Below are 26676 nucleotides of genomic sequence, written 5' to 3' on the forward strand. Positions count from 1 at the left end.
AAACTCTGCCCATGGCTGAATCCCGTACTTCCTCCTCTAACTACTCCCACCGGCAGGAAGTCCAGCCCTATTCTCTCCCCTGCTTAGTGATTGGCTGTAAGCTGCTTTATTGGCATATCAGGGGACAGCTGGGGAGCAGTGCTTGCACAACATTGAGACAGGAGATTCTCAGAATATGGGAGGGAGGGTGTACAGAAATCAGCGTTTGAATTACACAATAACCTTATTCCTACACCTCTCTTCATTGTGCCCACAGCCTTCTGTTCCTCTTTCTTTTTCATTTCTCCACCACTTACTTGCTCCTTTTAGTCCTAGTGTCTCTGAGTGTCTGGTGTTGTCTCAAGAGTGGTCTCAGGAGTGCTATGCCCTGCTCTTGCATTATGGCACCGGGCAGGGGTCATCTCAGGCATGCTCCCCCACTGGCCGGCCCCCCACACCCAGGCCTGTGCAGCGCTAAACTGGTGGCCATCTCAGGCTATCTCCCTGTTTTTGCCCCATGACATGGGACTGGTAATTGTCTTGGACTTGCTCCTGCCCAGGGCCGAGAGACGCAGGCATGGTTCTTCTAGTCTCTGGCTTGCTTCCTGCCCTGGAAGCCCATCTGGGCTTGCACAGCACTGGACTGGTAGATAGCTCTGGCTCACTTTTCTCAGGGATTGTTAGGCTAGTAATCATTCAGTGTTCACAGGTCAGAATGCTGAGCCTAGACACAGCCTCTCTCCTGTCTCTCCCATCTGCCACCTGCTTATACACGTGTGACACAGCAGCCACACCTGTAACACTTCTATGGGCATGTACATTTATTTTCTTTAAGTGAAAAAAATGTTCAGCCGGGCACGGTGATGCACGCCTGTAATCCCAGCACTCCGGGAAGCAGACGCAGCTGGCCTACAAAGTGAGTCCAGGACAGCCAAGGCTACACAGAGAAACTCTGACTTCAAATGCATAGCCCCCTTTTCCACTAATTTTTACTGCATGCATATGTACACACACACACACACACACACACACACACACACACACGCTAATACATATTCCTAAATATAACCTCCTCAGTCGATATAATGTTGCTTGTATACATATTTTCAGGGCTGAACATTTGACACTGAACAACTAATTGGTGTGCTCCTCTCTGGAGAATACTAGCTCTCCCACTCTTAGTATGCCTTAGTTGACTATAGTTCTTTAGGTAGGGTGGAGGGAGGCCTTATTGACATCAATTTGAAGAACAGTGGGATGGGGTATTAGGAAAGAAGAAAGGGAAGGAAGAAATTGCAATTATATTATAATCTAAAAAATAATAAGTAAACCAAAGAAAATGTTCAATATTAAATTGTTGACAATTGACAGTGATGGAAACAACTTTAAAAAATTATTTTATAAGTGGGATATTTTGCCTACACACATTTAAGTGTACCGTGTGCATACTTGGTGCCCTTGGCGTACAGGTGAGGGTACTGGCTCCCTGAACTGGAATTACAAATGGTTGTGAGCCACCATGTGGTTGCCAGGATTCAAATCCATATGCCTTGGAAAGCAGCCAGGGCATTGAACTGCTAAGCCATCATTCCAGCCCATAGGTCTACTTTTAAATTAGAGACATGTTTTAAATCAAATGTAGTTTACCTCTCCAAGTACTGGGGAATACAGAAATGAAACATGCATCTCAAAATATGAGCAAGCCATTAATGAAAGGAATTAAATTTTTTAGGTTCTCAGGAAACAGAATATGACTTGTTTCTATTTCTAACTGAATGTAAGTTTTCTTGGCACAAGGATTTCTCTCTTTCAACTAACTATTCTAATTCTGTTCTGAAAATACTGATGACAGATGGCAGATGCTCAGTAAAACCTGAATGATTTGAATGAAACCCCCCCTACTCTGTGCTTTCATACTTGTTAAAGCATGGTAAGCCCAGGGTCCTAGCAATAGACAAGCGGCTCAGATATTGACATGAAAACTGGCAGTCACGTGTGCAGATCTTCACCCGCACTTGATGATCGCACCTTCTTAAGCACCTGTGGAGTTCACTCTTGATATCAAACAAGAGCAATGGGAAAGGCAAGAAAAAGTATGAAAATAAAATGGTCTTAAAATGTTTTATTCAGTGACAGATTTAACAAAAGACTATAAGAACTAAATAATTGAATCAGTTTATTATTATGCATTTACTCTTTGATTAGAGACTATACATCCCTTTGTATAACTCGATATTAATGAAAAAAATAGGTCATGTCGTTTTTCCAAAGAAAGCCTTCAAATAAGAGAAATAGAGATTTTATAATCCATATTCCCTGATCTAAGTTTCAACCAAAAATAAGATCTCAAAATGTAATTACTTGAAAACTGTGAAACCTAGTTAAGATAACCCTTGAGGCAAATAGAAAATCAAAGAAATCACTGGAAAGGGCTATTCTTTTGAAAATCTATAGGGTAAGGTGAAAATTATGCTTAGAGTCCTCACATTGTTGAAAAGGAAAAACTAAGAATAAGAAAAAAAAAGAGAAAAACAAATATTCAAGATAAAAATAATATAGATAAGAATTAAACAGTTACATGGAGCCTACTGGTAACATATTTAAAACCTCTCAGTAGACTATTTCCTAGTGAAGTTATCAAAATAACCCAGAAAAATTTAAACACATATTGCTGTATATGAATGCAATAGCTTGGAAACTGCCTTCTAATGGAAGTACAAATAAAACAAAAGAGAAGTTAAAGGAATTCTAAATAATTCAGATGTTATTGTTTCATATATTACTTAAAAATCCAAGACACCTTAATTTGTATTCACAAAAATATGGTACTGTTTTGTTAAATAATGGAGCAGCCATGGACCGACCTCACCTATGGACACATTTGCAAAATGTTCAAACTTACCCAATAACTTGGAGCAAGGCATCAAAGGGCCAGTAATGAACAGAGTATCGTGTATGTGTGTGTGTTTTTGCAAATTGAGAGAAGTGATCCACATCCATCGATGATGAATGAAAGCAGATAAAGCTCAAAGTTGCTTTCCAGTAAACAAACAAACAAACAAGCCCCAGAGAGTCATAGAAAGAAACTAAATATGGTGGAGATCATCACGTTACCATTTGTTGTTGGTTTAGGTGTGGTAAACGCATGAGGGATGTTTTTGGTTTACTGGGTTAATTCTCCAGGGTGCCTGGGAAGCATTCTGATACGACATTTCCATGAAACCAACCGTGATGTTAAGAAACAGGAATGAAGGGGGCTGGCTGCCTGCAGTTTCTCTGAGGTAGACCCTCACCCAAGTTTCCTACTAAGGCAATGAAAGCATCTCATGACCTCGCAGACTCCCACTATCTATCCTTAATGATGAGTAAGGCTTTCTTTTCAATTGTTAACACTTAAGAACTTAAGAAGTAAGGTTATGAAGTAGGACAGAGGGAGCTATGTGGCTAGAAGTGGGTATGATGTAGCAGGGAGTAAAAGCCAGGTTAAGTGCTCACAAAGTGTGATAGGAGGGGTCTTCTCCCCCAGTTCCATGAACAAGCTTCCATTGGCCACAGCCTCAAACTTGCTAAAGGCAACCATCAAGATACGTGTAAAATGTGACATTAGTCCACCTATTTTTACCTCATCCACACCAACTCAATCAAACTGATCTGATTCTTTCCTTATACAGTGAGGAGCAGTGATTTCCTAGTTGTGTAAAAAATAAAGAAGAAATTAATACAAACCAAAAACTTCGTAATTTTGCATTAACATGACCTATTGATCTTCATTTGAGTGAGGTTGTATTTGTTTACAAATCTTTTCAAATTAATTGTGTGTGTGTGTGTGTGTGTGTGTGTGTGTGTGTGTGTGTGTGCATGCATGCGCGCCCACTTGGAACCACATGTGAAGTAGTTTTTTAAAGCACATTCCAACTCCCTTTAAAGGGAGCTTTGTTCTCAGGTGATCCATTAACACAAGTACCACTATAGAATTTAGGACAAAACTCAATTTGTATTCTAGAAGTTCCTAATGTGATTCATTTTTCAGGCTCCTCACTCCTCCCCTCTTGCCTCCAAACACATTCTTCTTCCTCCCACCTCCACAGCTATTTCAGAAGGTTCTGTAACAAGTTCTCAGAAGCCCATTGTGTGGTAACAAAGAATCCCAGCAGCACAGCAGGTTCTGTTCTCCAGCTGCTCTGAGTGGAGGACATCCTTACCCCAGGCCTGCAACTCACAAAGGCTTGGCTCCCAAGTTAGGGCTCAGCATGGAAATCAGACCTATTGGGTGGATAAGCGGGCAGGTGCTGAAGAACCTCTCTGGCAGACGTATGGCTGATGCTCCTGTAAATGGGAATTTGGGCGTGGGAGCCGGAATGAGTCCCAGAGGCTTCCCTGTGCTCCCAGTCACCTGGGAGGTGGGCCAGGGTTCCATATGCCTGCGAATGTCACACAGTGTTTCTCCTAACTTCTCCTTCCTTAGTTGAGGGGCTCCAGAAGGCAGTCATGGACCTTATAGATGAGATTAAAGATGAACTCCCTAACATCCTCAGATTATCAGAGTCTACTCAGGTAATGTGATTTATAAGCTTCATAAAGAAGATAAGATATGTAATTTTTGTATCATACAAATCATTAATGATGGTATTAGTAACTAAAGTTTAAGAAATATTAATTTTTCCTCAGAAAAAACAATTTCACATTTTATTTACTGGGAGGAGTCCTTAAGTAGCAGAGAGGTAGATCAGGAAGAAAATGAAATAAATCAAGATTAAAAACAATCATAGCATAGTTAGATTAAAAATTCAGAAGTCTTTCATATCAGAAACTGACAATGTAGTTTACATAATGTAAAATTGGAAAACTAGCTAGAAATATTAAGTAAAAATTTAAAGACAATTAACTGAATACAAATACTTAACTAAGATAAACTAATACTGAAAAGATACTGTGTGAATATATGTGTGCTAATGTGGAAAGAAAATACCAATTGCTAGGTCCCCACCTGCTGCAGGGGGTGACATGTCCTGCCCTTTACCTGGGGCGGGTTTCTCTCCCAGAGGCTCTTCACCGTATAATCCATACATTGGGTTCCTCAGGCCCCCTTTTGCCCCTTGCCCTTCTCTCTCCCCCCTTCTCTGTGCCCCTTCCTCTTCCCTTCTCTCTCACTCTCCCTCTCTTTCTGCATGCACTTCTTTTCTCTCTCTCCCTCCCCTTCCCTTCCTGTGCTGCTCCAAATAAACCTGCATTTATATAATATAGCTTCATCTCACCATTAGCTCATTCTGTTTTACTCAATCATCAATATCTACCAATTTAAACAAAATATACATGCACTGTACTTTTAAAGTCTCTGTTCCAAAATGATTTGAAATACATAAAATATTGAAACTGAAGGCAGGGCTGGAGAGATAGCTCAGAGGTTAAGAGCACTGGCTGCTCTTTAAGAGATCATGAGTTCAATTCCCAGCAACCACATGGTGGCTCACAACCATCTATAGTGAGATTTTATGCCCTCTTCTGGCATGCAGGTGTACATGTAGGCAGACTACTATATATATAATAAATAAATCTTTAAAAAAAAAAAAAAGAAATTGAAGGCGGAGAGAGTTTTGAAGACACTTATAGTAAAGAAAAGAACTATCTTTTCTAGCCTAGTTATTTTTCACCATTGAAGTACAATACACTTTACATGACACCGTAAAGGCCAGATTTATAGCAATGTCACATACCTACTTTTTAGCCCAAACCAGAAAGGAACCAACAACAAAAAGCACCCTAAACAACACAGTAATCACAAAGGTTGTGCGCTTCGTTAGGACAGGTGTTGGCGCTGTCTTACTCTATCCTTGAGATAAGCATCTGTCAAACATTTGCCAAATCACCTCTTAGTTGCTTGGGACTGGGAAGAAAGGAATACAAAGACAATAAACAGGACATGATCCCTTGTCAGTGGGGTTAATTTAATGAAGACAGGATTATAATGGTAAAGTTAATAAGGCATTATTAATTTAACCCAGACCCAGAATGTAAAGATCTTTGGATGTTATGCAACAAAGAGTCTGACCCTTGTCTAATTATAACACAAACATAGGACAGAAAAGATTTTGAGGTTGGAAATAATACCTAATTTTAAGATAGTTCAGTGACCTGTCTGTGCAAGCAAAGAGTCCGAGTCCCCAGTACTCATGTAAAAACCACGTATACCTGCATGTGCCTGTCACCCTGGCATTGCAGGGTGGAGACAGGTGGACCCCGGGATCTCACTGGCTAGCCAGCCTGGCTGAAATGAGGTTCAGTGAAAGACCTCTCTCAAAATATCAGGTAGAAAGAGAATGTTAGAGGAAGACACAGGAAGCCCTTCTTTGACTTCTTCATGGGCACATGAACACAGATATGTATATATATCATACACACACATAAAGGAAAAATTATTTTTCTAGTGATAATGTTTTCTTAATACTGGCAGCGTTTCTAGTAAGATTCTGCTGTGAATGGCTGCAAGAATATTGGGAATATAAAGAATGGGTGTTCAGTGTATCATAAAATTGACAGTCTGGGATGACAAGGCTATGCAGAGGTTAAGGAAGAGTCTGTTTGTCTTGAGTACCTGGAAGAATAATGGTTCTATTAAGTAGGACATGGGACTATGTGGACTATGTGAAGAAGAGAGAGATGGAATATAATAAAATTATTTTAATCGAGTCTTCATTCAAGGGATATAACACCTTGTGCTTAATCCAGGCAGTTGAGCTGTAAATTGGAGCTACTTAGCTTATAGTTCTGACTGTATACTACCAATAACAATAACAATAATAATAATAACCCTTCTTCATCTGTGGGAAAGAAATGCGAAGGTGAAGTGTGGGTTTTCAGGTGAGAGGTAGTTGGGCAGTGTACAGGTGTTGGTTAGCTGAGCAGACCAGACTAAGGCTTGGAAACTCTAGAAGGCAAACAAAATCTTCAGGTTAGAGTCTAGTCACCCCATCTTTGCATTCTCCTGAACTTGGTATAAAGTATTTTGAGAAACTGGGAACTTTTCTTGGCCAAACTTTGAGAGAAGAGATGGACAGGTCTCCATGGTGGACCTAGAATGTAAATGCTTAAAGTAGGTGGAAGTGGCAATAATTATTGAAGATGTCTCAAGGGGAGTCATAGAAGCCAGAGATATGCCTTTCATCTTGTTCTGTTTTCTGATGGCATCATTGTCATCAGATCTATGGCCATGATTTATATTCAGATAAATAGCTCCCTTTTATCTAGAGAGAGCTCTATATCTCAAATTTATTTACTAATGAGAATCTTAGACTTTTTAGAGAAAAACGCAAGGAAGACTTTTTGCTCATTTTGAAATCCATTTTTCTTCTTTTATCATTCACTTTGAGAATGTAGTTAGACAAACCCCCTCATACGTGTGAGATGTGCAAGGCACAGGATTGGGTAGAATGCCTTTAGGGAGTCCTTAAGAAAGTACTTACTCAGACACCCACATGGAGACTGAACTGCCAATTGGCTACATTTGAGCAGGGGGTCTAGGTCCTCTCATGCATAGTCCTTGGTTGGTGTATCAGTCTCTGCAGGACTTGGGGTCAGTTCTTAACCACACACCCATGATTTGCTTAAAAACAAACCAACAACAGCATAAGTGACAGAAAATGGAAAAAAAAGAAAAACCTGGCCGCTGAGAATAAAGAATCTTTAATTTTTTTTCCTATTCGAACTAAGAAACTTGTTGAACACAATACTGCTTTGAAGTCATCATAAACATGTCACTCCACCTTTGAGGAATGTATTTAGCTGCTTCTCCCTGACATCTTTTTGTTCAGAGTGCAGGAGATTACCACACCTGCATCCCTGTGCCTAGGTTTGCTTTCCTACATCATTTTCCTGAGAGGCAGAAAGGATGTCTTCCTAGGAAAGAGCCATTTCCATGGTTTGTGGGAGAGAAGATAAGAGCGGTCAAGAACACTGTGTTGTTGGAAGTAACAAGTCTTTGAAAGTTATATGGGAAAGTTTTTGTTTGTTTATACTTTGTTTTAAAGAAAAAGGAATACGGGGCATCTCAGGATCAAATTGTTACAACTAACTTATGATCAAATTGTAACAACTAAGCATTAGAGGGAAGCAAAGACCGTAGTCACCAGGCACAAGTTAAGACCTAGGGACGGCTAGGATTTCATGATAACAGCTAAATATGCTATTATTGCAGTGCAGGCTTGCATGAATGTCATGTTTGATCAATCTAAATTATGTGATCCCTATGTGAGATTTGAGATGAGCAAATTCTCACTGATAATTGAATTTATTTTTATATAAAGACAAAAAGCAAGAAAGAAAATGTAGAAGGGGAGTTAGACTGATTTGTCTGATAGAATGAATCAGTTTGCTTAAAAGAAACTGATGGGGACAGTGACCGCACGCCATGGTGTAGAGAAGAGCATGAGCTGTGATGGTACATGCCTGTAGTGCCAGCTCGCAGGGCAGAGGAAGGAGGGGCTGGATTTGGAGCCAGGTTGGGCTTACACAATGCGTATGAAGCCATATCGGCTTAGATAGCAAGAGTGTGTCTCAGAAAACAAAACAAAATAAACAAAAAACAAAACAAAAAAAAAAAAAAAAAAACAGAAGAAAGTAAAAGATCCTGTAGAGCCACTTAGAAAATAAAAAGAAGAATCTACAGAAGATAATCATTTCACAACTGCCAACATGGTAGATTACCCCAACACGAATCACTTAAAAAGGAGACCAAGGCTGACTGTTCTTATTAATACAGCAACAGAGAACGTGGGTAAACTGCAATCATGAGTAACATCAACCTAGAGCCGAGCCCACAGGGAGCCAGGGTTGAGAAGGGTGAGCATGGCATAGACAAGCCAAGAGAAACAGACCAGCAGCTACTGGAGCTTCAATACTGCAGGCAGCACGGCTTCTTCCAGCTGTTCTTCAGCAACAGCCAGAGAAGAAAATGATACCAAGTGATTATACCTTTGTGCTGTTTTACTCACTCTGCTTTTAGAGTGCTTTTAGAGGGGAGCAGTTTCAGCAGCCCACTGTCTCTATCACACTATCTACTGTTGCTGTTGCCAGGGAGACTAAGACCACTGTGGGCCACAGGACTTTTTCAGAACTGTTAACAGAACAAACTACATCAGGACACTAAAAACATGGAAAAATACATCCTTACAGATGGGCCAGAACAGCTTAGTTGTCTCCAATGAAAAGTGCTGAACATTAAGAAAAACATGGAAATCAGATGGTGTATATTTATTTTTAAAGTAAATATACAAAAGGTTAGCTTTTAGGCAAACACATGATGTTCACTGCAAACAAACAAAACCAATTCAACAGATATTGAGTATGTATATATTTAGGCTTGACAAAATGTTACATACTCAAATTTGCTTATCTGCAGCCAATGCTTAACCAATATTTCCTAAGTTATGACCAGATGATCCCCAAATTACTTAGATTAGTGGTAAACTGTGCCTGTCTGTTGCCTGGAATGCAGTTTCTGTGGTAAACTCTTGGGTAGGGCACAGAAGAAACCACATGTCATCTGTTTGATAATGCAACAAGCTTGTTAGAAATGACTAGAATTTCTGAAGTTTTGAGATGTAGGATTTTCTTAAGCTTACTAGGAGATCTGCATATAGGGCATTTGATTTAGTTTCCATTAAATCTTTTCTACATACTATATATGCTCTGGTTCATGACTAAAACCCTTCCGAGTTAACTTGTAAAAAATAGTTGCAACAGTTTTAAATAAGTGCTATTGCTTGAATATTTCAGATACTGAGTAATACTTAGATACAGTGGAGCCTGGTGATTCAGGACTGTAGTACCAGGTAAACAGGAAGATGAGGTAATATGATTGCAAGTCCAAGGCCTGACTGGGTTACAGATGAGTTCACACCCAGCCTGTACAACTTATGAGACCTTGTCTCAAAATAGAAAGTAAAAAGAGAGCTAGGACATAGTTCAATGGTAAAGCACTTGCTTAGCATGCACAAGATCCTGGGTTCAATCCCAAGTACTGGGAAGAAAGAAGGGAGAGAAAGAGAGAGGGGGGAGAGAGAGAGAGGAGGAAAAGGAATCTTGTTTATTTTTTTAAAGCAACCTCTAAAATCAATGTAAAAATACCATAAACCACCAGGCACAGTACCACATGCTTTAATCCCAACACTCAAGTCAAGTAGTGTTTGGTGGATCTCTATGAGTTCAAGGCCAACCTAGGCTACATAACAATTCAAGGCCAACTAGGGTGACACATGAGTATGTCAAAAAACAGACTAAAAAACCATAAACCCAAAAAGAAAAAAAAAATCTATCTTTTGATTAATTCAACTCTTGATATTTATCCTAAGGAAAAAAAATATTAATGTGTTCATACAAAAGCTTTACTTAGGGATGTCAGTGAACTGTATGAGGTGTATTTATTGGATTGAGTGAGTGTAAGTCATAATGTACAATGTAGTTATAGACTCAATTTCTGCTATAAGTAGATTCTAACAATGTATCAGAGAACCAACCATATATCAGGTTCTTTTTAAAGCTTTTTTTTTTTTTTTTTTTTTCAGAAAAACGAACCAGTGCAGAGAACATCCAAGGTCAGAATGGCTCTAGCTTTAGCTAAGATCAACCGTGGAACAATAATTAAGGGACTAAACAGCATATCCAGCTCCTCCAAATCAGTGGCCAAACTTCTGCAGCCGCAGCTGGCGTGTAGACTCTTAGAACTGAGACACATATCCCATCGGCTCCTGAGAGAAGTGAATGAACCCAGGCAACCCCTGACCAACATGCAGGTAAGCGCACGTGGCATGCTCATGAGCTGTGGAGCTTTTCTAAAGATTCATAACTGACCAAAGTGTTGAAAGTAAGCAACTGTTGAATCCTCAACCCTAAACAGGACATCTATATCACTCCTTTCACGGCTCAGGGAACATCACAGGGGCGGGGCAGAAGACTGGAAGGAATGCTGTGAAACCCCACTCGGACATGCCATGCCAGTTGCACCCATGAGCTCAGAGCGGCAGTGGCTACCCGAACACGACTCGGCCCACTGATACTCCATCACCAACTAGGAAAGGCTCGTAAGGCTATAGACAGTTAATGGCTGCTAGAGGAGGGTGAGTCATTTTTCTTAAGTGATACAGGCACAGGTAAATTGCCCCAAACCTATGTTCAAACAAGTCCACAAATTAAAGGTAATGGGCCACCCCTTCCTCAAAAGTCATGAAAGTAGGAAGGGACTTGTTGGGGAAAAGAGAGTATCAACGAGAGAGAGAGAGAGAGAGAGAGAGAGAGAGAGAGGGATAAGACAGAAAATATGAAAAGTTATGATCAAAGTATACTATGTTACACAGAAATGTGAAAGAATAAATAACATGTTAAAACTTCTTAAATTCAGAAATAAAATTGTGGTGTATTTGGAGTCCTTCATGTGAAATAGATAAAGTGGGATAAAAGAAATATAGCATAGTTGCTAATTTAAATCTGAAGGGGAAAATAATGTGGGATTTTTCCACCTTACTATTTGAGTTTACTATTACCTCATTATTATTGTCCATTTCAAATAGTTCAAAGTAAATATAATCATGCAAATTGACTACCTGTGTCAAACCTAAAGGGAATTCTACAGTGAATTTTCAAAGTGGTTGTGTTTTGCTCCTTACGCTCAGAACATTGTTACATTTCTAAAATAACCTTTGGTATGGTAGTTGGGTGTATTCAGCTATAAAGAAACTTGTATGTACCCACTAATATTTATGTCTGTTTCTAATTGTTTTCTGCATGGCTTTCTGAAGCTTCTGTTATTTTTGTTAAGGGATGCAACTGTTAAAGCTCTATTTCTTTTTTCAACTTCATGACCCAGTAATTCATATGCTTCAACATGGACATTGTTCAGAGCATCCCAACTTGTTCTGTGGGAGAAAGCCTAAGTGTATCAGTTTGAATAATTCTGTTGAGGGGAGAGAAAACCATGCTCAAACTGGGTTAAACCAAAAATGAAGTGTTAGCTCACACAAATAATCGAGTTAAGATTCCAGACACAGCTGCACAGATAATAAAGCCCTACCTTTCTTCCTTCGCATATCTTATTCTTTTCCCTACATCCACTCTACTCTTTGACTGTCCAAGATGACTTGTAGCTGTTAGGGGGTCTTCATTCTTCCAGGCTCAAGTAATTACAGCAGAATATCAAGTCCCTGAGGCAGTGTTCCTTAGGCTCACTGAAGGAGGGTGCATACACCTCAGTGCTCGCCTTTAAACGGGCCACATCGGTTGCCCCAAAACAGACTCCCTGCTTCATCTTCAGACTTGGGGTCAGAGTCCTATCCAGACCACATGGCCTGAAACTGGAAGAATAGGTCCTCAAATAGAATGGATGCAGAATGCCCATTTTGTTATTTAGGAATCTATCTTTAATGAAGGGTTTTAAATTTGAAAAAAAATAATTAAAATACTTCAATTATTCATTAGCTGAGAACAGAATTTATAAAAGGTTTCTTATGATACTTGATATCTAAAAATATAAAGAGGGGACTGGAGCTATGGCTCAGAGGTTGAGAACACTGGCTCCTCTTCCAAAGGTACTGGGTTCAATTCCCAGCAACCACATGATGGCTACAACCACCTATAATGAGATCTGGTGCTCTCTTCTGGAGTGCAGGTGTACATACAGGCAGAACACTGCATACATAATAAATAAATAAATAAATAAATAAATAAATAAATAAATAAATAAATAAATCTTAAAAATTATTTGAAACAGAATATAATATTAAAAAGTTTGCATTTGCTAACTAATGGAGTTTGTATTTGCTAACTTGGAGTTGTTAAGAACTCCAAGCCTTGTTTCTTATCCTTATAATGTTGAAAAAATAACTGAATATTGTCTTAATTCCCTTTGAAATGTTCTTTGAAAGCTAATGTTTTACCTTGTTATTCCTTCTCTGATTTTGCCCAAACCATAGGCTTAAAAAATAATTTCTATTTTATCTGAGAATGTTTGCCTCTATACAATGTCTGTGTATATCGTGTGTCCATGCCCGTGAAGGTCAAAAGACAGCATCAGATCCCCTGGAACTGGGGTTATAGACAATTGTAAGCCTCCATATGGGTGCTGGCAGTCAAACCCAGGTCCTCTGGAAGAGCAGTGGGTGCACTTGACAGCTGAGCCTCCCGTCCTCAAACCATAGTTTTTATGGAGGTGTTGTGAAATGTCTTTTGAGTATATTTCTGAAGTATTTCCAACAAATTAGGGTGTCATGTTTGTTTGTTCTTCCTTTTCTACAAACTCAAAGCTGCAAAGGATCTGAGATTTTACATTGCTTTTAAGCCAACAGGTTTTCCTGTTGTAGACACACACACACAGACACACACAGAGAGAAACACACACCCCTCACCCCTCATGTCAGGAGCAGAGAGTGTATTCACAGGAAAAGTATTAGCCAGAGCAATGTCTTGTGTTGGTTTTCTACTCTTCACGCCTTCTACAGGATGATGCAGTTGGGGTCTTTCGTTAACTGTGCATATTTAATGTGGTATCTGGAGAGAAGACCCTTGAAATGGTGAAATAGGGCCTTTCTTCAGAGACACTGAAACAGCTGCTCAGCGACTCTCCTCTGGGAGTGGAGACACTCCATTACCTTGGAGTGTGTCTGCACAAGAAAAAGGAGAGTGTGCCCTCTCACATAGCTGGAGATTCATCTCTAGATCTCTCCACAGGAATGCACTTGTGGTAGCTGCTAAAGCTATTTGATAGTCAAACATGTCCTTTGCTCAGAAGACACAGTTTGTGCAGGAATGAGTAACCCATGGAGAATAGTCTTTCTGTCCTCATAAAAACTTAGAGGTAAAAAAAACCCTATCTTTGCATTCCAGGTATGTGTTTCTTTTTATCTATTAATAAAAACTATTAAAAATACACCATATTTGCCTTTTTGCCTTGACTGGCAATGAGATTCTGAGATACAGACCTAGCTTGTCTTACTCTAGCTTAACGTACTCTAGAAACTTGTTCTGAGGCTGAGTGACTGGTCCAAGGCCGATGTGGGGTCATTGTCTTCTTTGACATCAATTTATAGTCAGCACACATAATTTTTTTTCCTTGTGAGGGCTTTCTAATGATGTAATGTTAAATAAATTTACCAGTGAAAGAGTTCAAACACAAAAGTAATTTATCAGAAGTCCCGCACAATCAGTCCTAATGTGTATCTGATTGCCTTCAGAATGGACCTTTATAAAAAGAAACACCTCCTAGCTCCTTCTCCATTTTTCTCACAGAGATGATAACCATGAAGCTGAAGTGAACATCTCTATATATACATTTATATTTTATTACATTTGGATAGTTCTAGTTATGATATTGAATATTACTATGTATGCTCAACATTCACATACATTACATTATACTGTACTTATCCTTCTGAAAATTCTTGTTTTTGTCTAACATTATTGGTAAATGTAGCTAGAGTTTATTTTATCTTAGTTTATCTCTCTGGTATTCCAGAAAAAGAAAAGATAATCTAGTGTTTGTTACTGGCAGAATGAACAATTTAATTTCCAATTCTTTTCTTTTACAAATGGTGCTTTGGTTATGCCTATAGATGTCTTGCCCTCCATGTTTGTCTGCATGTATGCAAGAGGGATTTCCTTCAACTCTTGCCAACTCAAACTGTACTTCAGGGAGGCTGAGCTTTCTTGAAAAAGTTCTAAGTCCTGAATCTGATAATAATTAATTCAATTCTTGAAAACCCTTAGTAATATTTTATCAAATATTATGTCTGTCAGTTTCTATAAACTCTTTTCTGACATGCCTATTAAATACATTTTAATTTTACTGTTTTTTCCTTGTATAGTCGTGTTGAGAATGGAAACAAGGACAATGTGCATGCCAGCAAGCACACTGTCAGTGAGCAACAGCCCGCCCTCTCGCTTACTCTTCATGTGTGTCTGTGTCCTGTGTGCACCGCCCCGTGTCTTTCCACACAAGGTCTCACTGTGCAGCTCTGGCTGGCCCGGGGCTCACTCTGTAGACCAGGACAACCTTAGTCTCACAGAGATCCCCCTGACACAGCCTCCCAAATTCTGGATGAAAGGTGTGAGACAAACATGCCGGGCTCTTTATCTCTTCTTTGTGCATCTTGAGTAATTAGCTATGTCCAACATGTTCGACCTATTTACTGTATCTTAAACATAAAACCTTGATTCCTTTTGTCTGCATGAGTGTGTGTGTGTGTGTGTGTGTGTGTGTGTGTGTGTGTGTGTGTGGTGATGTGTATGGAGAGGTGGCTATATGTGTATAGAGAGGCCAAAGGTTGACATCAGGAACCTTCCTCAATTGCACTCTGCTGTATTGTTTGAGACTGGGTCTGCTCTAAGCCTACAGCTAGCTACAGGATCCTCCCCTCTCTGCTTCCAGCGCTGGGATTGCAACTGTGTACCACCAAGCCCAACTTTTAACTCAGGGCTTCATGCTTGTATGGCAAACATGTTACCAAATGAGCCTTTTTCTTCTTGCCCCACATTAATGACTTTAGGCAGACCTGTGAGTTTTTACCCTAAGGACCTGTTTCTTTTCTCCTTCAAGTCTTGGAGTGCTTTTTCGCTTTGAATTTTTCCAATTATCTTGAACAAATTTGTGTGTGTGTGGACTTTCAAATGATTATTTTTTAAAGTGTTAGGAGCTACTAAGTTTTCAGACTGTCATGATTTGTATTGCAGGCTCATAGGGGATTATATCCGTATGTTTATAACTGTATTTTAACTGGAACTACCTCAGCAGATTTTCATCCTCACGAAACCATCTCTGCTTGGTGGAGGAGCTCTCCTTGAGGAATTGTGCTTGTGCTCCAGGGTTTTACAGACAACCTGGGAGCAGACTTCAAGCTCTCCCAGCTCAGGTTTTTCTGTGCCACCTTGAGAAGCTCATACCCTTCTCAAAGGCGTGACCCCATGAGAAATGCCAGCCCCAGGCAGGGAGCAGCTCCCTTCCCTCCTGTTGTGCCTGGTTGAGTCTCATTCTCACTGAAAAGGCAACTCTGCAAATCCTACCTTTCACCTGTGTCTATCCAGGCCTCTCACGTAGCCAGGTATTAAAGCTCACCTGTTGGTCCATTAAGGGTCTAGAGAGCCTGAGATACAAGCTCACATGCTTGCTATTCTATTAGTTTCTTCTTTGTTCTTGACATGGGGATTTATCTTTTGTTATTGTTGTTGGCTTGGCCTTACATAAAGTGTTGGGGTTAATGATAAACGGAATTCCTCAGTGGATGTGACTGTTTCCACATTAGCTGGGCCGGACATGCTACTGGAGCCATCTTTCTTTCAGCCCTACTCACCTTCTTTCCTTTTTCTTTTTTTTCAATTTTAATATAAGATGCCTAAATTTCTTTTAGGAAGTTAGTATAGTATAATTTAACCTTTCCATTAATCCAGCAAATACTTACTGAAATCTGATATATAAGCTCACTAGTTTAGGCAGCAGGCATTCAGAGGTATTTTATCCTTGCCCCAGGGAGCCAATAGGAAAACATACAGATATTATCAGTCGAGTGTATCAAGTACATGACCAAAGGGTGCAAAGCAGATGGTGGATGGACAGAAGAGGCATGTGGTTTCAGAGGGGCTGTAAACTGTCTAGAAAGTGCAATATTCTAAATGAGACAAGAAAACAGAAGAACCAGACCGATGAGGTGGCCGGAAAACCTTCAGAGGAAATGAGGAGTCCTTAATGGAGGTAACAATGTGAGGGAGAGCATGGCTTTTCCGGGAAACACCGGCAGTGGCATGTGTTTGGGGTGAGGCCATAGAAGAGAGTCTAGGTGTCAGAGAGTTCAGGATAGTTGAGCATTAGGGGAGAGGAAACCACTTTGCCACAGTGACATACACAGTGGAGAGAGGAATTGTCACTGAGAGGAAATTATTAGCAGCAAAACAAAACAAAACAACAAACAAACAAACAGCCCAAATCTGAAGACAAAGTGAGAGCATACATAGAAGCATGAATGTGAACATTAGGCCAGAGAGACGAAGGTTAAAAAAAAAAAAAAAAAAAAAAAGGATGCATGAAATGTGAAAGGTGGGAAGGCCAGGGGGTTGCTCTGGGGACCGAGTGTATCCACCGTGCTAGAGTGTGAACCTCTTAGTCACGCACAGAGGAGCTATTGTAATTCTTAAGACTCCACGATAGATTTTCCTAGCTGCTTCCGGGGAAGCTTTATGGTGGAGAATTCCGAGGCAGTGATAGCTGGAATTAATGTTCAAAGGAATTTGCTGTGTGAGTGCCTGGAGGGTATCGCTTCATGTAAACATGGCTGTGGGAAAGTAGGTGACCTCCTAGCCAATCTGAAGAGAAGTTTCATGGTCCAAAGGTCATTTTCAAGCTGGGTCTTTGATCTGAGAGTAATGCAGCATCTTTTTGCACCTGCAGCAATTTAATTGGTTCTACCGAAATTCTTTTATCCATATGGAACACCAGGGAAGCATATTATTATTACTATCATTATTATCATTTGCAAACCACGGAAATAGAGGGTCATTTTCATTAGGGCATTGACAATAACTAGAGTGAACCATTAAATATCTAGTTTAAGTCATTTGGTACAGGGAGGTCTAAGATGAAACCTACAGTACTGGTTTCCTTACAATGAGCAGAGCGACGGTGCCGACCCAGCGCGCCTAAGACAGATTTCTGGGTCTTTTGAATGGATGCTTAGATCTGGAGCACCTGAACATTTCTTAGCCTTTAAAATGCATACAAAACATGAGCTGCCCAAGGATCCAATCCACACAGGCTACTTAAGCAGTTTGCTATAACCAGTCCTGAGTTGAGCACAGAGGTTGGTGTTCAGCCCCTCAATGGGCCATCTTGTTAGAAACTTCTTTCGCACTCGACTGTACAGATGGGTGCTGAGTCATGTTTCTTCTTATGGCTGCTGAGATGCTGAGTCATGTTACTTCTCAAGCTGTTCCAGGTTCTGCGGAGCTGAGACTGCAGATACTGATGATGTTAAGCCTCAGAAATGGAAAACTCCGAGCGGAGAATTCCCTGGAGGTTTCCAACATCCCTAGCACTAGCGCTTGAGAGTGATGCATCCGCTCAGCCTGTGAGCTGCCTGGCTGAGCAAGCCTGCAGCTACTCTTGCCGCAGTGACCTAGATAATCAGCTTAGATGCTGACCTCAGCCAAGACTCATCAGCTCCAGAGAGAGCTGTTGATTCTGGAAGCCCAGTCAGAGTGGGGCCACAGACCGGAGAGCTCCTCCTGGGTGGAGATGAGATGATCGTTTCTTTTGTGTATAGGCATCACGGGAGGTGCAGGACTAGGCTGAAGTGAGAAGCTTTCTAATAACACCCCCCCACACACCACAACCTTCCCCGCACCCTTCAGGGTGCACTCCAGTTAAGAGTTTAAAGTGTACGTTCTACAAATATCAGGACTTCTCTGGGTTCTTGTTGGGCCTGCCTCAAAACTAACCTAGCCGGTGTGGCTAGGTTAAAAAATGTCTTCTCAAAGACATTTTCCAAAAAGGAGGACTTCTCAAAGACATACTGCTCCAAGCTGGCTGAAAGGGTTAGGGCACCTGACCTCTACTGAATCACCTGAATAAAGCTTTCTCAGGAATAATTCCCACAAGATGCTAACCAAAGCTTTACATCCTGTGCTATGCAGGGAGTCTTGCTTATCCTCCTAGTGAGTTAGTACTCGAAGGCCAGGTAGCGCCTGCCGTCTTATCTGAAGCCTCTCTTCCTGGGCCTGCCTGTTAGCCTTCAGGACGACCCACTGTTGCTCATTGGTCACAGAGTGACAGCTTTGCTCCTGACCCCTCTCCTATCCCTCAGAAAGGTGATTTTGAGCAACATAAGGGAAATCAGGCCTGATAGTTGTCTACCCTGCAGGCTATGTGGAATTAGACTTTTATTTTCTCAGCTGCTCAAATCTGGTTTGCTTGTGATTTATGTCATTATTAGTGAAAAGAAAAGAAACACAGGTGCTTTTTTGAGATGAGACAGTCAATTATATGAATGGAGTTTAAAAGTTGGAATGTTTTCCTGTCTCAAAATGTTAGTAAAACATTGTGCAAATTAACGTACCCAAACTAAAAAATATTGACTCAGCACTGATACTTTAATTCAGATATATAAATGAGTGAAATTAATAAAACAAATTTAAGATACAATATGTCAGATAGACCAAGAGAATATAAATACTTATTTTTCCAAACATCACCTGTTTATTATTTGTTTTTCTATAATTGCTCCTGCTAAAAGCCAGAAATGAAGCAAGGTGGTTTACTTATAAAAAGCATGCCGCATATGTGTCTTTATCTGTGTTCTATTGCTGTGAAGAGACATCATGGCCAAGGCAACCCTTCTAAAGGGAAGCATTTCACTGAGGCCTGCTACAGCTTCAGGGCCTTAGTCCATTGTCATCATGGTAGTAAGCATGATGTCAGGCAGATGTAGTGCTGGAGAAGCGGGTAAGAGCTAGATCCTGATCTACAGGGCAAGAAGGGAAACCTGGGCCTGGCATGGACTTTTGAAACCTCAAATCCCATCCCCCGTGACACCCCCACCTCCAGCCCCATAACAAGGCCCCTCCTAATCCTTCTCAAATAGTGCCATTCACTGTTGGCTAAGCCCGCAAATATATGAGTCTGTGGGGGACATTCTTACTCAAACCACTAAAGCAAGTGACCCATAAAACTGAAAAATACTGCTTGCTAGTAGCCACATAAATTTCAGGGGAAATAGGTTTGTATGGGGATGATTTATTATAGAAATCAAAAGCCATAAGAAATTGAAAACAGCAATCCTTAGGCACTACACAAAATTAATTACTCACAAGTGTAATAAGTATCATCTATACAATACACTTGAAACTAATAATTTTAATTGTCTTTTTATGAGAAGAAATCTGGGAGACCATGTGCAGTGAAATGAAGAATGATTTCTCACACAGAACCTCCTTTGCTATATGAGACTTCCTACTTAGCCCACACAGACCTTCTGCTATGCACATAAATGAGGCTTTTCCTCTACAAGGAGGCATTTTGTTGGAGTACATTTGCTTTTCTTTCTCCTGTGTGCTTGTGTCCTGTAGTTATCCATTCAGATTCAAAAGTGTGATGCCATAGCCGTGTTTCTGGGAAGAAAGAAAATGCAACCTTTGATTCCTTTTCCAAAGGAAAAGCCAGAAACTCTGAGACATTTTCCATCTTGACTTATGGAGAGATTAGTCCAAGTTGGAATATTTTTCCTACAGTAGTGATTTATTACAGAAGTAGAAAGAATTTATTGAAAGCAGTAAGAAAGTGGTACTTATTCCACTGGTGTGGCCTGAAGGAAAGATAAAACCATGGAGTTCACCTTACAGTCCCTTGCTTTTAGCTAAGAGGCCTTTGTGGCCTCTTATTTGTTTCTGCATTCCATAAATTTCTTACTAAGAGCCAAGGACATACTGGTGGCCAATTTTGTTCTTCCTTCAGAAGCGGCAGCAGTCAGACAAAATGAAACCTTTAGGGTACTGAGCACACTTAGAGTTTAGAAATTTTAGTAACACAGTACCCTGTGCTTTTTCAACCTAATGTGGATAATACAGAAGAGTCTAATCTCTCTGAACCAGTGTTCCTACTTCATAGATTTCTTAGAGATTAAAACAATGCTACTAACACTATTAGAAGAAAAGTTAGCTTATAAGGAGTGTTGTATAAATATCAGTGATACAAAGTTGTATTCAAACAAAAGCTATTACAATTTTGATATATTTGTCATTTTCTATAAAAAAAACTAGTTGCTTTTTTAATCATGAGATGGATAGAATTCTTAAATTTTAAATCAAAATATTCAGACAAGTATCGAATGTGTAACTCAGTGAATTTTCATAAATTGAACACTATTGTAGCCACACCATGAAAAATCTCATTTTTTCATCAACACTGGTCTCAGTGCTGTGAGGAAGAAGTCCATTTTCTTTCTTTTTTTTTTTTAAGATTTATTTATTATTTATACAGTGTTCCTCCTGCAAGTACGTCTGCACAGCAGAAGAGGGTACCAGATCTCACTCTAGATGGTTGGAAGCCACCATGTGGTTGCTGGGAATTGAACCCAGGTCCTCTGGAAGAGCCCAGTGCTCTTCCTCTGAGCCATCTGAGCCATCTCTCCAGCCTCCCGGAGTCCATTTTCTTAATTCCCAGCAGTAGAGATTACTTGGGCTCACTTTTATTTAGAGCTTAATCATGCCTAGGCATAGTCTTAACCTTATTCTCGTATATGCCATGAGATATTAATATGCATCATGACACTTCATGCTACCTGTATACAGGTAAGTTCTTTAAGTTTGTTCTTGTTTTCCTAGCAAAACTTCGACATAAACATTGGCTAGCTCCATCTTCTCCTCTCTCGCTCCGAGGAGCAGAGCGTCCTGGCAGTATAGGCCACCAGTCCAGTGAGGGTTATTTCTTGTTGGAGTAGAACTTTACTTTCAGCAGCTATGTCTTGGCAGAGCGCATGCAACTTCTGTCTCGTTTTCCTCCGCTCTTTGTGGAATGGGAACAGCAAAAAGTTCCACCTTCATGGAGTTGTTTTAAGGATAGAAATCAAGTGTTTATAAAGCACGTATTTGGCTTTGTTGCTGTTTGATTTGAGCTAGGGCCGCTGTGCGAGCACATCAGCACTTCAAAAGCATGCTTTTAAGTCTACAAAATATATTATTGGTCATATTTCACTTTCCTAACCTTTCTGATATCAATTATTTTGGCTTTTTTTTAGGGGGGAGGGGCAACTATAAGAAACCTTTGCAAATGAGATCTTCCTATGCTGCCCAGGCTGATCTCAAACTCCTGCCTCAGCCCCCGAAATAGCTGGAACACATGCTCCTAGCATGGGTGCATTTTTATTGTCTTGCTTCTTGGTGATGCTAGGGAATAACTCAGAACTGGTTTGTGCTAGGCAAACACTCTCCCACTGAGCCGAAGCCCCAGCCTCAGCGTTAGAAGTAATGTCTAAAGGCCATGCACACAATGTTCTTAACACGCACTAATACTGTGCATTTCTATGACTTTACTAGTTGAGTCCTATCATTGGACAGTCACTGAAGCTGCTCCTGCTTGGCTTGGCTTTCTGACTTCAGAGGAGCATGGCTAACTGCCACTTCACTGCTGGAGGGAAGGAAATGTTGTTCCTAAGGTCCTCCTTTCAGAGCCTGCTCAAACCAACAGAGGTGGCCCTCAGAAATAATCCCCCCTTAAACTCAGTATGTTACACTGATTTGTTTAAGGCAGCAACATCTGTTACCAGACACTGGAAACATTTGAGGGGCAAATTCATTATTAGCATAAACCCTGCAGAGCTGCAGGCTGGGTCTGAGCAGGAAAATTTGCCTGAAGCTTAATGATCATCTAAGGTCAAGGCTGGCCGCAGCAGTCCCATGATTAACATTTCCAAGCAAGCCATTAATCTTCAGGAAATGCTTAGAATTTTGATTGCTGTTTGCATAATTGAGGTTGTGAATAATTTAGTAAGGAATGATTACATGAGTATTAGAACAAGACAGAATTTTTCTAACATCCAGGAAGTACTTCCTCGTGAGCACATTTCACAGCTGTAAACATTGAAATAGTGCAGGTTTCAGAAATGGAGATTCCAGGTTTGTGAAGATCTGTCACAGGTTTAGATTAGTAAAAGAAAGCATCTTCTTGCTAAAAGGAGAAGCAGGCACTAACATATTCTTACAATGTAAAAAAGCCCAGATAGTTAAAATAGAGACAACTTTCATTAAGTAAAATTTTTTTAATTGTTGTAATAATATTGTGAAATGTAACACTGAAACCTTGAATTTTTCATTTTCATAAACTTTCTGTTTTTGCAGGTCAGAAAGCGTTCTTTGTTTGATATCATTTCTTTTCCAGCAAAAACTGCGTTAACTAGCATAATGTATGCCTCCTATGCAGCACTAATCTATTTGGTAAGTTACTGTTAGATTCTAAAATAAATGTGTGTATGCCATCTAGCATTAGATGTCCTGGACCCGGCAGCAGTCTAGCCACACCACAGGCTATGCAAAGTAACTTCAAGTGGTTGCTTCTCTGACAAGCTAAATTCACCCCTTGCCCAGTTTGCTTATCTAATTAAAATTACCTTACTTCTCTAAAGTTAATTACTAATTTAGTCAAAACTAGTTTAACTTTCGATTTGAGGTATCCTGTTGACTTGTTATAGCCATTGTCTCATGATGTTGTTAGTTCAGTATTTCATCATTTGGGATCTATGACTTTAAAGAACAGTTACTACATTTTGATATACAAATCCTGTCCATTGCTGTGTAGTGTTCTAGTGATTTGCATTTCTTTTTTTTTTTTTCCCATTCAACTACCAATGGACATGTTAGATTGTTCCTAATCTGAGCTTTTATAAAGTTGCCATACAGATATTTGCCCATATTTTTGGTTGAAATTGCAAGGCTATCAGATCTTTATGCATTTATTGCTAACAGAAGTAGCAAAAAAAACTTTTAAAATGGTTTTTAGCAATTAAAACCCATCCTAGATCAAAATAATCCTATATGACATTAGGGTGCTAGATATTGTCAATAATTTATATTTTAGCCATTTTGAAAGTGAGTATTATAATACCAATTTTTATTTACATGTCCTTGATTAATAATGAGATTGATTACCATTGCATAACTGGCATCTGTGAATTTCTGTTAGTCTTTTATTTTTCTGAGAGACATTTAACTCTAACTTATTGGTTTTGTTTTGAAAATATACTCCAGGATATTCTTGTTTGATTTCATCTTTTCACTTTGATAGGAGTATAATTTCTTAATTCTAATGTATTTCAGCTTATTAATATTTTTCTTTATATTGTGTGGGTTTTTTTTTCTGTTTAAATAAATCACCCAAAGGTCATTGGAAGATTCTCATCTGTTATATTCTAAAAGCTGTATTATTTTGTCTTTCACTTATAGATTTATAATCCATGTGGAATTGGTATGAGGTCAGAGACAAACAGTTGCCCCAATGGTACCCAATTATATAGCCTTACTTATCAGGAAAATCCTTTTTATTGTCTTAGAACATTATTGTCACAAGTACGTTTTGTATGTGGGTCTGTTTATAAACTCTGTCTAGCTGGTTTACCTATTCTTGAACCACTTTTGCTCTCTGAATTGTGTGAGCTTCCTAAAATGTCTGTATAAATGGTAGGGTAAGTTCTTCTAATCTAAGAAGATGGAAAATCCTCTGTTTATTTTGGTCTTTTGAAAGTTTTCCTAACAATTTTTATGATTTTATTATACTTCTCATACTTTTTTGTTTACTTTTATTATATTGCAACATAAAAATGTAACCTTTTCCCATAATCTACAAGTCTAATGCAGTCCAAATTAAAATCCAAATATGTGTGTCTAAGTCGATTAACTGACTCTAAATTGTACAGGGAAATCTGGGAATAAAATGGAGCTCTGTTGGTAGGGCTCTTGTCTAATATGCATGAAAGTCTAAGGTTTGGTTTCAAGCAATGCATATATGAATTCGACATGACTGTGAGAGCCTGTGATCTCAGCACACAAGAGGTTGAGGTGGTAGGGTCCAAACTGAAGGGAATAAGAGAATATGTGTTGCTGTGCTTTATAGTGAGGAGCAAGTAAGACAAGAGGCAGGAGAACAGTCTGAGGCCTCAACCCTTTTGCTGTTATCCTTTCAAGAAAACCAGAACTGGATCTACCTGCACAGGGACTGTTCTGATGCCTTCTGTAGTAAGATGGTGGAACAGAAGGGTCCTTTGCATGACTCTGCAAGTGAGAAGAGTCAGCACAACAAACTATATTCTGAGGACAGAAAGAGGAAAAGCTATAGGAATCAAGACAGAGGTAATGGGAGAACTAAAAGACAGAGAAACAGCAAGACAACTCAGAGAAAAGCACAAAATGATTAGAAAGTCTAACTTTGGCCCCCAGCAGGGCTCAGGGGGACGTTGTTTGTGCCAGAATACCCAGTAAGCCAGAATGCAGACAGTCCCAGTGAGAGCATCATCCTGTCTTAGCAGTGGGGGAAACCCAGAACACGTGCAAGCCTGGATGTCTAGTGCTGTGATTTGTTCTGAAGTGATTCATTGCTCATGCCTTGTCAGCTTATCGCCAGGATACAGTGTGAGAAGAGCACTGTTAAGAACTAAACTCCTCTGGATTTCACGCTATACAGAACTGTCAAAATTCAGAGTGTAAGCTGTGGGGCACAGTGGTCAGTGGCACATTCCTCTGAGGGAAGGAGAAGAACAAGTGGTGTACTGAAAGGAGTGCTGAGAGAAGGGGCGGTAGACTGTTCACTTCCCACAGGGCTCCCTCTCCCCTCCTATCACCAGCCAGAGGTCAGCAGTCTGCTAGCATCCCATGCTTTGCCTCTGAAGATACACTTTGGATATTTGCCAATGCCCTGGAAGATACAGACTGAGGACATCTTGAGTAAGGGAACACTCGACTATCACAGATTGGTGGGGTTCATGTGGAGCCAAACTTCAAGAGAGGAGTACCCACCCAGCCCCTAATGGGGCTTCTTGGCATGCATACAGAAAACCTTTGAGGTGAATGCAGCTCTGCCTCAGCCATATATATATTCTTGACCAAGCCAAGTAGAAAATGCAGGGCAGGGCAGGGCAGGGCAGAGCAGAGCAGAGCAAGGCTCAGTCTGCACATAGCACTCTGTTTGATGGGCAATGTTATGACCACTGGCCTTATCTCTGTCCCACTATCCTCATTTCCCCACCAATCACATTTGCTAGAATGCAGAATACAGTAGAGGACAAAGAAAGAAACATTCAATCTATGGACCTCAGCTAGAAGGAAGTTTTTAGTGTTTTCTTCCTTTCTTTACATTATTTTTTTCTTGCTTATGTTTAATTTTACTTTTTATTTTAATTGAATTTTTAAATTTCTCTTACTGCTTTTAGCTCTTTAGTTTATTCTCTATTATTTCTGCCTCTTTTCTATTTTTATTGGTGGTGGTATTGCTGTTTTGTTTCTTAGCTGTTTGTTGTGTTTCTATGTCGAGAAGGTTTTCCTGTTCTGTGATTATTATCATCTCTTTGAGTGATACTTCATACAGAACTCTCAAAAGAAGGCTTCTTAGTAAGAAGACCCTTGCATAATAAAGTAGAATAGATATTAGAGAAACTTATTCTAAGTGAAATAATAGCAGAAAACTTCCTACATGTCCCCAGTGCAAGAACAACTTAAGACCAAGTAGAAATGACCAGAAATGAAAAATCTGGATTTTTGTGATTTTAAAAGTACATGCTAATAATGTTTATTATTAGCCCAATAATTATGGTGGTATTATTTAACCTATTATAATCATGAAAGGACATAGACCCCTGATAGATTTTATAATTGCTTTATATCACCTTGGGCTGGGTAGATAATTCCACCTACACTATTCATATCTGCCTGCTCTCATCCCATTCCATCTGCTTTAATAATCCTAATTAGGCTACCTCCCATCCATAATCCCAAATATTTGCTAATGTTCTTCATCTGGGCCAATCCTTTCCACACCATTCGTGGAGTTTTTTCTCCTGGTCCACATGATCTCTTCATGTCTTCCTCCTTCTCTTCCTCTCCCTCTGGTGATCCTCTCCTACCCCCCAAAGCCCATCAACCTTGGCCAAACCTCTCTATCCACCTTGCCCAAACCTCTCTATCCACCTTGCC

The 26676-nt window shown here is 39.9% G+C and overlaps 1 protein-coding gene and 1 pseudogene across 1 annotated transcript in view; one reads left to right on the plus strand and one right to left on the minus strand.

Moving 5' to 3' along the window:
• Window positions 1-655: 655 nt before the first annotated feature.
• LOC129674185 (small nucleolar RNA SNORA17) lies at window positions 656-795 on the minus strand (annotated as a pseudogene).
• Window positions 796-4229: 3434 nt separating this feature from the next.
• The window catches only part of Spata9 (spermatogenesis associated 9), a 25273-nt gene continuing 2826 nt past the window's right edge, over window positions 4230-26676 (plus strand). The window contains exons 1-4 of the mRNA XM_055604028.1: window positions 4230-4290; window positions 4445-4533; window positions 10539-10766; window positions 22837-22932. Of these exons, the coding sequence (XP_055460003.1) occupies window positions 4230-4290; window positions 4445-4533; window positions 10539-10766; window positions 22837-22932 (474 nt within the window). The remainder of the gene's footprint in view (window positions 4291-4444; window positions 4534-10538; window positions 10767-22836; window positions 22933-26676) is intronic.

This window comes from Psammomys obesus, unplaced genomic scaffold (assembly GCF_907164565.1).
Source record: "Psammomys obesus unplaced genomic scaffold, mPsaObe1.curated_primary_1811, whole genome shotgun sequence".
Classification (NCBI taxonomy): domain Eukaryota; kingdom Metazoa; phylum Chordata; class Mammalia; order Rodentia; family Muridae; genus Psammomys; species Psammomys obesus.